The sequence below is a fragment of the Gopherus evgoodei genome, chromosome 10 (assembly GCF_007399415.2).
Source record: "Gopherus evgoodei ecotype Sinaloan lineage chromosome 10, rGopEvg1_v1.p, whole genome shotgun sequence".
Classification (NCBI taxonomy): Eukaryota; Metazoa; Chordata; order Testudines; family Testudinidae; genus Gopherus; species Gopherus evgoodei.
The window spans coordinates 56,124,124-56,136,551 of NC_044331.1; the positions used below are offsets into that span (position 1 = coordinate 56,124,124).

General features: G+C 48.8%; 1 protein-coding gene across 2 annotated transcripts in view; it reads left to right on the forward strand.

The window, feature by feature from the left end:
- The window catches only part of SEC14L5 (SEC14 like lipid binding 5), a 55,762-nt gene that overhangs the window by 27,485 nt on the left and 15,849 nt on the right, over nt 1–12,428 (forward strand). The window contains exons 3-8 of one of the 2 annotated variants that reach the window (XM_030578737.1): nt 1,346–1,495; nt 1,638–1,769; nt 4,737–4,865; nt 5,860–6,079; nt 7,811–7,923; nt 10,294–10,323. In XM_030578737.1, coding sequence (XP_030434597.1) covers nt 1,346–1,495; nt 1,638–1,769; nt 4,737–4,865; nt 5,860–6,079; nt 7,811–7,923; nt 10,294–10,323 — 774 coding nt within the window. The remainder of the gene's footprint in view (nt 1–1,345; nt 1,496–1,637; nt 1,770–4,736; nt 4,866–5,859; nt 6,080–7,810; nt 7,924–10,293; nt 10,324–12,428) is intronic. The other variant, XM_030578736.1, reaches the window with a different exon arrangement.

The window sequence follows — 12,428 nt, forward strand, 5'->3', positions numbered from 1 at the left end:
CTGTGGACTAGGCTTCCAAGGGAGGTTGTAGAATCCCAATCATTGGAGGTTTTTAAGAACAGGTTGGACAAACACTTGTCCGGGATGGTCAAGGTTTACTTGGTCCTGCCTCAAGGGGGAGTGGGTGGGTGGACTAGATGACCTCTTGAGGTCCTTTCCAGCCCTTATTTTCTAGTGCTAATGTAGTGCAAGTATCACACAGACACTTCATTCTTAATCCCCTGCTATTGTGTTCCTGGGGCCAAGCACAGCTCTGCTAAGGCACTTCAATTCTGACTTGCAGCTATTCCAGTTCTGGCCTCTTGAGACTGCTGTTCAGTCAGGTAATACTTCTGGGACATGCCCAAAACTGGGAAGAGGGAGGAAGGAGGGTTGGGAGAAGATGGACATTTATGTAATTGTCATACTTCTGACCTGATAGATGTAGCTCTAGTCTCTAGAGGTGGAACACCATTCCACCAACCCACAATCACCTGGCTCCCAGATACCCCACATTACAACATAACCTGGAGGGGCCCCGCTAGCTATCATGTTCCTGTTGTGCTCTTCCCCCCCTTACCAATAATGGAAACTGTCTCTGCCCCTCCCTTCTATTACTGCACAGCCATAGCTTCCTTGGCAGAAGAGCTTGGGCTGATGGCAGAGCTGGGGCTAGAGATGAAGAGGGAATGAGGGCAGAGCTGTGGCTGGGGCCAGAGCAATTGGAGGAGTGGAGCTGTGGCTGGGTCCAGAGCTAACTCAGGAGTGGAGCAAAGGGTGGAACTGGGGGCAGACTGGGACTGGCCAGAGCTCTCTCCCCACCCCCGAGGTCTGGTGCACCTGCCTCTCCCCACCAAATGTTGAACGTTCCTCTATGCCCTCCTGTAGGGTTGTGCCCCACAGTCTGGGGACCACTGATCTAGACTATCGCTGACAGGTGTTTGTCATCCTGTTCTCAAACCTCCCATGACAGATTACACAACCTTCCTATGGATTAACTAAGCCCTGTTTTAGTAAAGATTGATGTGCAGTTTTGCACTGCACTATAACTTAACCTCTGCATTAGCTCCTCTTTTCTGAGATGAAGGGGATTTTGTAGCTCTGTGACCTGTCACAGATCTTTGTGAATGGCCCGGTGGCTGAGGCTCAGGTTTGGTCTACACTACAAAGTTAGGTATCACTCCCCTGAGGGATGTAGTTTAGCTGACCTAAGGCCTGGTGTAGACTCCATTGACTTAACTAGTATATCTTGGAGAGGTGGACTTACAATAGCACTGTTTGTAAGTGTCTACATTATAGTGCTAGGGTGGCACAGCTGCAGCACTTCCAGTGTACACATAGCCTTATTCTTCATTGCATCTCCTAGGCTTATGAGAAGCGCTTTCCCACGTGCCCAGAGATCCCTGTCTTCCTGGGCAGTGAGATCCTTCAGGAATCCAAGAGTGATGATGGAGCTGTTCATATTGTTGAACGGAGCTGCAAGCTGAATGTGGATGCTCCACGGCTGCTGAAGAAGGTCAGAGCCTAATGCACACAGTGTCTCCAGGCTTCCTTGTATCTGCTGCTTTGGGCAGTAGAGGCTGGAGCCATGGTGATTGCTCTGCTCACACATCTCCTAACGTCCTGTATGGCTTTGTTCTTCCTTTCTTCCTTCTCAGATTGCTGGGGTAGAGTATGTCTTTTTCATACAGAAGAACACCGTGAACTGGAAGGAGCGAACGCTCCTCATTGAGGCTCACAACGAGACCTTTGCCAATCGTGTTGTTGTCCTTGAGACCTGTAGCTACTCGGTAAGTGCCTCTCTTCCCAAGCAGCTTTCCTTTTCCTCTTGGCTGTGCGGTGAGCCAAAGCAGCTGAGTGACCATGGCGGAAGCCTTCCACCTTGGGCTAACAGCCAGGGGAGGGCGCTCCGAAGAGTGTGGATGCTGGACCGTAATCCAATGTGACTTGAAAGCCTGTTGACCTGGATTGGGGGCTCCTATTTGATGGGCACCTGAAGGGACTCCCAAAGGTGGGAGTGCTCAACAACTAGCTCATCTGGGGGGAAGGAGTTACCTTGCCTTGGCTGGAATATTAGGTCCTGGGGTGAGATCAGAGAGCAAGGGGAGGCAGGTGGGGCTCTAGATTTGGTATAACATGTTCCCATAGTTCTCTGGGTTTAGGATTAGAGTTAAGATGGATGTCTGGCCAGTGTTGGGGTTTGGCCTTGGCATGATTCTAGCAGTTTTTAGGGAGGAGCCCCAAGTACTTATTGTGATGGCAAGGTGAGGTGGTGGGTAGGGGAGGCAGTTGTGGCAGCTGAATTCTCATGCTGCTCCCACATGAGCACAGTTCCTGGCTTCCTTGTCGTGCTCTTTCTGTCCCCGGGACTTCCAGATTGCTCCTGTGTCGATCATTTAGGGCTCGTCCAGACTGGGGGGGGAAATCGATCTTAGATACGCAACTTCAGCTACGTGAATAACGTAGCTGAAGTTGAATATCTAAGATCGAATTACTCACCCGTCCAGACAGCGCGGGATCGATGTCCGCGGCTCTCCGTGTCGATTCCGGAACTCTGTTGGGGTTGATGGAGTTCCGGAATCGATATAAACGCGCTCGGGGATCGATATATCGCGTCTAGATTAGACGCGATATATCGATCCCCGAGCAATCAATTTTAACCCGCCGATACGGCGGGGTAGTCTGGACGTACCCTTAGATAAAACTCTTGTGCTGCTTATCTGTGGCCTGAGAAGATGTCACCCAGCGTGTTCCACTTGTCGAGTGTGTGTACCATATCGGTGCATTCGGGCCACAGGGGTTCAATCACCATTAAAAATAGTGTCCTCTGTTTCTGGAAGCAATCTGATACCTCACCATGTTTCCTAAACAAAAGTCCAGATCATGTTACTTATCTGCCCTGTCAGCACTTGTATGTTAGTGCAGCTTCTTGGAATCGAAGAAGCTTGCAATGGCTGTCGCTTCTAGGGAAGCAAATAACTTAACCCTCTGCCCACCCCACCCCCAATTTCACTGAGCCCCGAGGGCCAGGACCAATGGGACATTTGTGTGGTGTGGTGGTCATGGAAATGATAATGGATCAGGCTTTTCCTTTGCTGTCACTGTGGGTCTATCTCAGCTGCTGACTGTGTTGAGATTCTGCTCAGTGAGCCCAGCAGTGATGCTGTGTGTGTGCGCATGCACCCCAGTGCCAAATTTCATGCTACTGGGATCTCTCTGACCGCACTGTGTTACCTGTGGGTCTTGAACCACTCTGGAAGGAAGGTTAACTGCTAGGTTTCCAAGCTCTGCCTGTTTTCTGGAAGGGAGGAACTACTTGTTTGCATCCTTGAGATGGTCCTGCTGTCTACTTTTGCCCATTTCCTCTTAATTGTGGGAGTGTGCAGGAAACAGGTTTTTCTCATGTTTCAGCCTCAGCTGTGTTCCTTGGAGAAATAAGATCTTTCTCTGGCTGCTGCCTATAATCCCTATGGGGACTCTGTTCTTTACCAGTCTCTGTGTGCATGGGGTGGGGTTCTTTTGTACTCTGTTACTGGGCTAAAACAGTAACACATAAGGGGAAATGCAAACTCCTTCACAAGGGATAGAGGTAATAGCTACATGGGTGTTTTCCTTGAGGAAAAGAATGCAGGGAGACTGCCTAGAGAGGAAGGAAGTTCTGTGGTTAAGGTAGTGGTTGAGACTCAAGAGACCTGGATTTAGTTCCTAGCTCTGCCACAGGCTGACTGGGCAACTTGGGGTGAGTCATTTCATTTCTGGGTACCCATTTCCCATCTGTCCAACAAGGGAGGATAATTCCCCCCTTCTTTCACTCTGTCTTATCTATTTACCTTGTGAACTGTTTGGGGCAGTGGAATGACACAGGTGCTTCCTCTTGGAAACCAGGCCTAGCAGTTGGAGTGGAGGCCAAAGCCGGCTGTAGGGTCAGGGCTGGGCTGAGGGTAGTGCTGGAACAGAGATCAGAGTCCAGGGACAAGCCAAGTCAGTACCAAAGCTGGAGACCAGGTGCAAGCCAAAGTCTGAAGCTGGGTAGTCAGAGTCTGAGGGTCAGAAGGCTCAAGGACTGAAGTGTGGTCGGAGTAGTTCAAGGAGAAGACCCAGAACCAGGCTCAGGCAAGGCTGGGGCAGGAACAGGATCAAGAGCAGGCTGGAGAGTGTGTTATGCTGCGAGGCAGCAGGAGGGTTCCTGGCCAGGCAATGCTGTTGCATAGACAGATCAACAGCTCTGGCCGGCTTGGGGAAATAGATGACCCCAGGCTCAAATGACCCAATCTCTGCTCAGGGACAAGCTGCTGCTGTGTGCCTGAAGGCAGAGTCACTGCAGGCTCAGCTGGAGGGGCGGCTGAGCGAGCAGCCCTGGTTGGGCGGTGGGTTTGCTTCAGTGACCATCTCTTGCTACATGCACGTACTGCGTCTAGCACTATGGCTTTGATTAAATGCTCTCGGCACTGTTGTAATGCTCGTTTGCTCCTGCCATTACCATTTGGGGAGTCAAGCAGCAGAGGTAGGTTTAGTCTTGATTTCCTTGGGTGGGGAGAATCCCATCCTAACAGATGTGTCCTAACACTGCTGTCATACTGAGCGTCGCAGTCCTGATTAATCAGATCACTAAGTGCTGACAGATGTACATCCTGCAGGAAACCCCCTGGTCTGCAGCCTGGGAGAGTGAACAGCCCCATTACTGCCTGGCATGAAGGCTGACAGCCTTGGTCTGCTCTGCGCTGTGTGACCCTAGGCCTGTCTCTGTCTGAGTTTAGGTTCACCCTGAGAATGAAGAGTGGACATGCTTTGAACAGTCTGCGTCTCTTGACATCAAGTCGTTCTTTGGCTTTGAAAACACAGTGGAGAAAATTGCCATGAAGCAGTACACTGCCAACATCAAGCGGGTGAGAGCTGGCTTTCCCCCTAGCTCCGAGAAGTGCAGCTTAAGTGTCCACAGCCCATTAGAAGTGGGGAAGTAAAATGGCTGCTCGGGTCCAAGGTTGCCATGGCAGTGAGCGTGAAGGGTCATGAGATGCAATGTTCTCTAATGAGTAGATCAAGGGAGTGAGAATCAGCAGGAGACCTAGGTTCTATGACCAACTCTCCCTGTGCCGTTGCCTTGAAGAAGTCCATTCACCTCGCTGTTGTCTGAGTTTCATCCTCAATAGAGAGAGAACGCAGCTCTAAGGAGCATCTGGGCCCTGCTTTGAGTCTCAGTGGTAGAGAGTGGAGATTAAGCCACTATCCAACAAGCAGAACAGTCTGCTCATTTGGATATCTCCATGCAGAGGTTGTAAGGGAATTAGTCTGGGTGAGGGCTACGTTCCATGTGCAGTCCAGGCTCCCTGGAGTCACTCCCTGACCAGTGTCCCCACACAGGAAGCCTCCTTCCTGAATACGCACACAGGAAGGACAAGCCCTGGGTGCCTGCTAGTTTCATTCCACTAAAGATTCCACTCTGACAGGATCTGAGCAGTGCAATGGTGTTGTCTTGGGGGAGATGTTAGTTTGATTTGACAGCCTTTTCCCTGGGTTTAGGGTCGCAGGGGAGCAGTGCAGCAAACAGGTGAGAGGTGTAGGGCTGACTGACCCTGTTTTCTCCCCTCACCTGAACCCAAATCTGTTCTTACCTCAGGCGTTCTCCTGAGTAACAGCATGTTTTCTCTTATCTAGAGAGTGCCTTTCACATGCCAATAAAGCATTCCCCACATGGTCCATTCTGCTCCCTTCTGCCTTGCTCTAAAGCTGCTGCACGAGGCCATTAAATACAGGAATGTGCTCCTTCTCTGGGCTAGGGAAACTCCCCCTTCCTGCTTATGGCTGGGACACTGATCTCTCGGAGCATTAGGAATCCTTTCCCACAGGGTTTCTGTCTCTAATGCAAGCCTTCATTTCTAGGGCAAGGAGGTGATCGAGCATTACCTGAAGGAGCTGATCTCCCAGGGCATCACCTTCATCCCCCAATGGACACCTCCACCAGTGAGCAGACAGAAGGAAAAGAGGGCCCTGGCTGTGGGACACAACCCTGGTATTGTGCCAGCAGAGTCCTGCATGCTTGGAACTACCAAAGAGCAGCCAGGCAGCTCCTGCCCTGCTGCAGAGGCGGCTAGCCCTGATGGTATGTTATCCCCAGGCAGTGGCGAAGGTTAGCAGTGGAGACCTTCTGGATCTCACATTGGGATTTTTCTGCCACTTAACTCTTGAAGCTCCTGCAGCCTGATTGTAGGAAAAGGCTCCAGCCCAGTGTGAAAGTGTCTGCCTAAGCAGAAGGAAGTGAGAGGTCATTGTAGCATTGCAGTGACACGTGCAACATTGGGAGCTTTAACTCAGGATCCCTGGCCCTTGCAATTGGGGTATGTCTCCAGGAACTTTGAGAACAGCTGCTCTATTAGTGCAGCTAGAGCAAGAAACAGATCTGGGACTCCTGGCTTCTGTTCCTGCCTGGCCTTGGTCATGTAGCTTCTCTATACCTTAGTTTACCCATCTGTAAAATGGTTTGAATACTTACCCACTGGCTAAGGAAGCTCGAAGGCACAATTAATATTGGTAAAGTGCTTTGAGATGAAAGGTGCTATAGAAGTGGAGAATTCTACTTAGCAGCCATGTGAAGAGCCGGGGGGATTATTGGCTTCCTTTTCTTCACATATCTCTGCTCTTGAACTGCCAGCTTTGTATGGCTCTCCCAGCTGCCCTCTTTCCATTCTGTTGCGTGTCTGCTCCCCAGCTTAGCTGGATCTGTGGCATAGCTGCTGACTTAGTTTTCCCCAGGGATGCTCAATGCTCACTCTGTCCCCTCCCCGAGCCCTTGATCAGCTGTTGGGTGGGGGCACCCCCGATCAGCTGTAGCTGGAGGGTGCTGAGCACCCACTATTTTTTCCGTGGGTGCTTCAGCCCTGGAGCACCCACAGAGACAGTGCCTATGATCGCGGTGAGGGTGCACTTAGGAAGGCTCATTTCTCCTGTAGGACTGAGGGGCAGCAGCGTGTTTTCTAGGCACGTGATCCCTGTTGTGCGATACTGTTGCCTATTGTATCCAGGCTCAGAAATATTCCCTGTGCTCTCCTCTCCCTTCTGTCTCCACATGCCTCCAGCACAGCTGCTGCCCTGTGCCACTACTCTTGGTACCATGGTCCCTGTACACAAACGCCTCCGGCTGCACATCTGCCTAGAATGCCCTATGCTGGCAGATGTGATCCCCTTGTCCTTTGTCTCTATGCCCTGGAGGGACCCTGCGCTGCACTAGCCACACAGGACAATACTCATGGCAAAGACCACCCTTGTATACTGAGAGCAGCCACTAAAGTTATTCACTCTTTCCCCCTGGTGCCTATCCATGGAATAGCATTTCAGTAGCTTCCAGACTGGCTGCTGTCCCCCTTGCTGTAGGAATATAGTGGAGTGGGATTTTCAAAAGAGCCCAAGGTAGGTAGGTGCCCAGAACTCATTGAAATCCCAGGAGGAGGGTGCCTAACTCCCTGAAGCACCTTTGAAAACCCCAGCCAGAGATCAGGGCAGCTTTGAGATGAAGGCAGGAATTAGAAGGCATATTGGCACCATTGAGTACTGAGTGGCCTACCCTATTGTGATGCCCTAGACATTCAGAATTACTGACTCAGTCCCTACGCCCTAATTGTAATCAAAATGTCTCCCATGGACTCCTTGGGATGCTCTCCAGCCCTTCCCAGACAAAAGCCAGGCAGACTGTTGATGAAGGCCAAGAGTGTTTGAAAATTCCCAGTGGAAATTGCGTGTGTGTGTTAATGTATGGCAATAACTGTGCAATTCCCCAGATACTCCACTTCTTCTAGGGTGACTTCTCCCCTGAATTGCTGTTTTCTTCCGTCTCCAGCTGACAAACTGCACGCTGATTACATTGAACGGTACCTGGGGCAGCTGACTCCTATGCAGGAAAGCTGCCTGATTCGACTCCGTCAGTGGCTGCAGGAAATGCACAAAGGCAAGGTAGGCAGCCTGGAGACAAGAAGGGAGCTCTCCAGAGAACTGATGGCCTCTCAGAGGCAGCTTTGCTTAGAGGCTTGATTATGTAACTAGGATCCAGGAACCCCTGGCTTCTAACTCCAGCTCTGCTGCTGATTGGCAGTGTGGTTTAGGACAAATGACTGCTCTGTGCCTCAGTTTCCCCATATAAAAATAGAACTGTGAATAACTCACATGTGCTGAGGCTTAATTGATTGTGGAGTGCTGTGTTAAGACAGCTATTTCCTGATAAGCTTTAGATGAACCTTATTGCCGCTGGGCATGGCAGTACAGAATATATGCCATCCTTTCTTCTCCGCTGCTGGTGGTGCTGCCTTCAGAGCTGGGTGCCTGGGCAGCAGCTGCCGCTCTCCCACCTCCCAACTTCCGGCAATGCCGCTGCCAGCAGCAGTGGAGACGTAAGAGTGACAATACTGTGACCTCCTAATAGGCTTGCGATCCCCCCCTTAAGGACATAAGAATGGCCATACTTGGTTAGACCAAAGGTCCATCTAGCCCAGTATCCTGTATTCTAACAGTGGCCAATGCCAGGTGTCCCAGGTGACTCTTCTGATGCAAGGCCCCCAGTTTGAGAAACACGGTGGAGAAAACTTCTTGTGGGTTGTTCACGGCATAAATAGCAAATTTCATGGATGTATAATATAGCTACGAAGTTTGATATTTATGCCGTGACCAACCTATGAAAAATGTATGATTCTCTCTGCGGTTTAAGTGGACCCCTTGTAGTATTTATCAAGTGATCCTGCTTCCCTTCAAAGTCTAGTTTGCTGTGCCTGTGGGGTAGGGTGAGGGAACCTGCTAGTCACACTGTGTGGATCAGTTGAAAACCTACACAGTCCCAAGGCTTTTGGCGGACATTGCTCACTAGAGTGGTGGGTGATAACACCTAGCTTTTACCTAGTCCTTTTCCAAGTGGGCTTCATAAGCCAACTTGCCTAGAGGCTGCTTTAATTTTGAGAGGAATTTTGTTTAAATCTATTTTTTTAATGAAAATTCTGTATTTCAAACTTGATGCAGAAGCTTCCATATTGAGGGGCAGGGTGTGTCTGTCTGAACTCGTGGGAATAGATCACACTCGAACCGAAGAGTAGCTACCTGGTGGGGGTCAGAGTAGAGTTATTTGCAAGTGCAGCCAGAGTTGACCACAGCAGCTGGGTGCTGATCCCAGGTTGCGTTTGGCTCCCACAAGCCATATTGGAGATTGTGAGACAAATGTATCCCTGCCACTCCTCCATTGATTAGAGCACAGTTACACTGGGGAAGAATTCAGCCTTGTGTTTAGTGGGACACTACCGATGGTTGTGGGTTGAAAGGCTGGGGAAGGTGCATGGTTTGTATTCTCCCCTTCCAGACATGCCCAGAAGAGCAAAGCCTGCTGGCATTTCCGGATGGAGATGCCCAGCCAGGGCTGTGCTGTGCAGTGTCAAATGCTTGTGTGGAGGAATTGTGCCTGACTGCTTGATGTTAGCAGTGCTGAGTCCCTGGTCGGGTCTAACGCACAAACCCAAAAAAAACTTTTGCCAGCAGAACTGATGTCCAGGCTCAGCGCTGTGAAATGCAAGAGTGGAGGAACACGTTCAAATCTTATTACTCCAGTTTTGGGTCCCTCCCCTCCCATCCTTACTGGGAATTTAGGGGGCTGGAAAATAGTATGCCATGTTCCAGGGAGGCAGGGGAGCCTCATTACTAACTGCAGCCCTTGATTTGGCTCCTTAGGAGTAGGACTGAGCTGTGAGCAGAGCTGCCCATTTTGTCCTGCCTCCCCCGCAGCCAATAGTCCCATCAGGCCTACAGGATAGGTGGGTGGGGAACAAAAAGTGAGGCCTTCCTGAAGGTCCCCAGATAGGCTCCAACCTGCTCTCCTTCTCATTCCCTTACCCTGATTAACTAACACTCACAGTCCATGACCAGAGCAGGGGAGAAGGGGAGTGTGCAGAGCTGTGGTGGTTAGGTGGGGTTGAACGAGGCATCTGAGGTAATGACTGCCTGCTCCATTGGGAAGCACTTCTGAGAGGCAGGGAGACTTGGCAAAGAGATTTCACCTGACCTTCCAAAAGAAAACAGAGTTCATGTACAGTGCTACAGCTGGCTTCTGTGCATGCTACTTTACAGCTGGGAGCGGGGCTGGGATAACTGCTTTGGCTTGACACATCTTCTGCAGTCCATCCAGCAAAACCGCATTGACTCCTGTATCTAATGTGCCAGTTGTCAGACAGCATGCCCGAGCCACCCTTCGCTGAGAGAGTGATGGGGAGCCACATTTGTGATGGGTCAGGACCCAGGTTTTGAGCTGGAAAGCACAGTGTAAATGCCTGTTTTTGTTTTTTCTTGTAGTCAGAGGCTGGGGAATGGAAGCCGGAAAAGGTAAAATCTGGAGCATGTGAGCAATGTGAAAGAGTTGCCCTTAGGGATGGTCTAACGTGTGTGTGTGTGTGTGTGTGTGTGTACACACGTGGGCTCTTCTTGGCAGCCGTTTGCTGTGCTGGATCCACTAATAGGGTGAAATTGACTCTGCCTTAGTGACAGCTGTAGGTAGCTTTGTGCACGTCTCATAGGTTTTGTGTATTCCCCATGCCCTTTGTAAGCAGCGTGGATGGTACTGGCAGAACTCATTTATTGCTTCCTTGTCTGCTTTGTAGAAATATAAACAGCTTATCAGGCGGGTACAGAGTCAGACGCTTGTCCTAGACCATTTGAACTCACTCTGAGGCGGCTGATCTCTTACTGTGACTTTTTTTAGTTCCAGGGTAAATACGTCCCCGTCGCCTCTTCAGAGGCTCATTGCAGATCTCTGTTCGTGGGAGCTTGCCCCTTTGGACGTTTGTTTTTTAAATGAAACACTCCCATTGTCCAGCTGCAGTGTCCATTCTCTGCTCCTTCCATAGCAGCAAAGTGCTTTGCTGAATAAAATCTTCCATAGCTTGAAGGCCAGCCAGAGAACTGGAGACTGTGAATGATGCAGAAACTGCAGATTTCTACACAGAGCTGTAAGCAATGGTCTGTGTGTTGCTGTTAAAGCAACAGGTATTAGTACACTAATAATGAACTACAGGAGCATCTTCATTTTCCTGCTTATGGAAATTACTGCCTCTGGAATTCTCTCAACCATCTAGCCAAATGCAGTCCCTTGAGTCAAAATCCATTCTGCTAACTTAGCCTTTGAACTTGATTCTCTGTATAACAATACCACATCATCCTCTCAAAGCTCTGCCTCTGACCCAAATGTAAGTGCTCACTCGTCCCTGTGCACTGCTGTATTAAGAACTGTACCACTGCCCATACCTTGGCTTTCTGACAGACTTTCCTCTGGCATAGTAAGTAAGCTCTTGCTTTATCTATGTAGTAAGTAGGTGCTTGATTTATTTATGTGATCAGCCATGAAGGGTTTGTTGTAACCTGGAGCAACACTTGAAAATGATAAAACTTTATGGAATAACTACAATGTGGGAATTCTCTTGACAGGGACTCAAAGGGCTCCCCTGGATGTTATGTTTGATTATTTCTGTAAGGGTTTGAACTAGTGTTGTCAATTCATCACAGTTAACTTACACTATTAACTAAAAAAAAATCGTGATTAATCACCATTTTAATAACACTGCTAAGCAATATTTTCCATATTTTCAAATATTTTGATTTCAGTTACAACACAGAATACAAAGTGTACAGTGCTCACTTTATATTTTTATTGCAAATGTTTGCACTGTAAAAATGATAAACAAAAGAAATAGTATTTTTCAATTCACCTCATACAAGTATTGTAGTGCAATCTCCTTATCCTGAAAGTGCAACTTACAAATATAGATTTTTTTTCATTACGTAACTGCACTCTGTTATAAACAGATAGCTAAGGGTTAATGTCTCTTTCACCTGAAGCACCTGACCAAAGGACCAATCAGGAAACCGGATTTTTTCAACTCTGGGTGGAGGGAAGGTTGTGTCTGAGTCTTTGTATTCTGTCTGCCTGCTGTCTCTGAGCTTTGGAGAAGTAGTTTTACTTTCTAATCTTCTGTTTCTAAATTGTAAGGACAAAGAGATCAGATAGTAAGTTATATGGTTTCTTTTCTTTGGTATTTACATGAATATAAGTGCTGGAGTGCTTTGATTTGTATTCTTTTTGAATAAGGCTGTTTATTTATATTTCTTTTAAGCAATTGACCCTGTATTTGTCACCTTAATACAGAGAGACCATTTGTATGTATTTTCTTTCTTTTTATATAAAGCTTTCTTTTTAAAATCTGTTGAAGTTTTCTTTACTGGGAAACTTCAGGGATGTTGAGTCTGTACTCACCAGGGAATTGGTGGGAGGAAGAAGTCAGGGGAAAAGCTGTGTGTGTGTTAGATTTACTAGCCTGACTTTGCATTCCCTCTGGGTGAGGGGGAAGAGAGATTAGCTCCTGGTACTTCTGTTTTCCAAGGCTGGAAACGGGGAGGGTGGAATCCCTCTGTTTAGATTCACGGAGCTTGTTTCT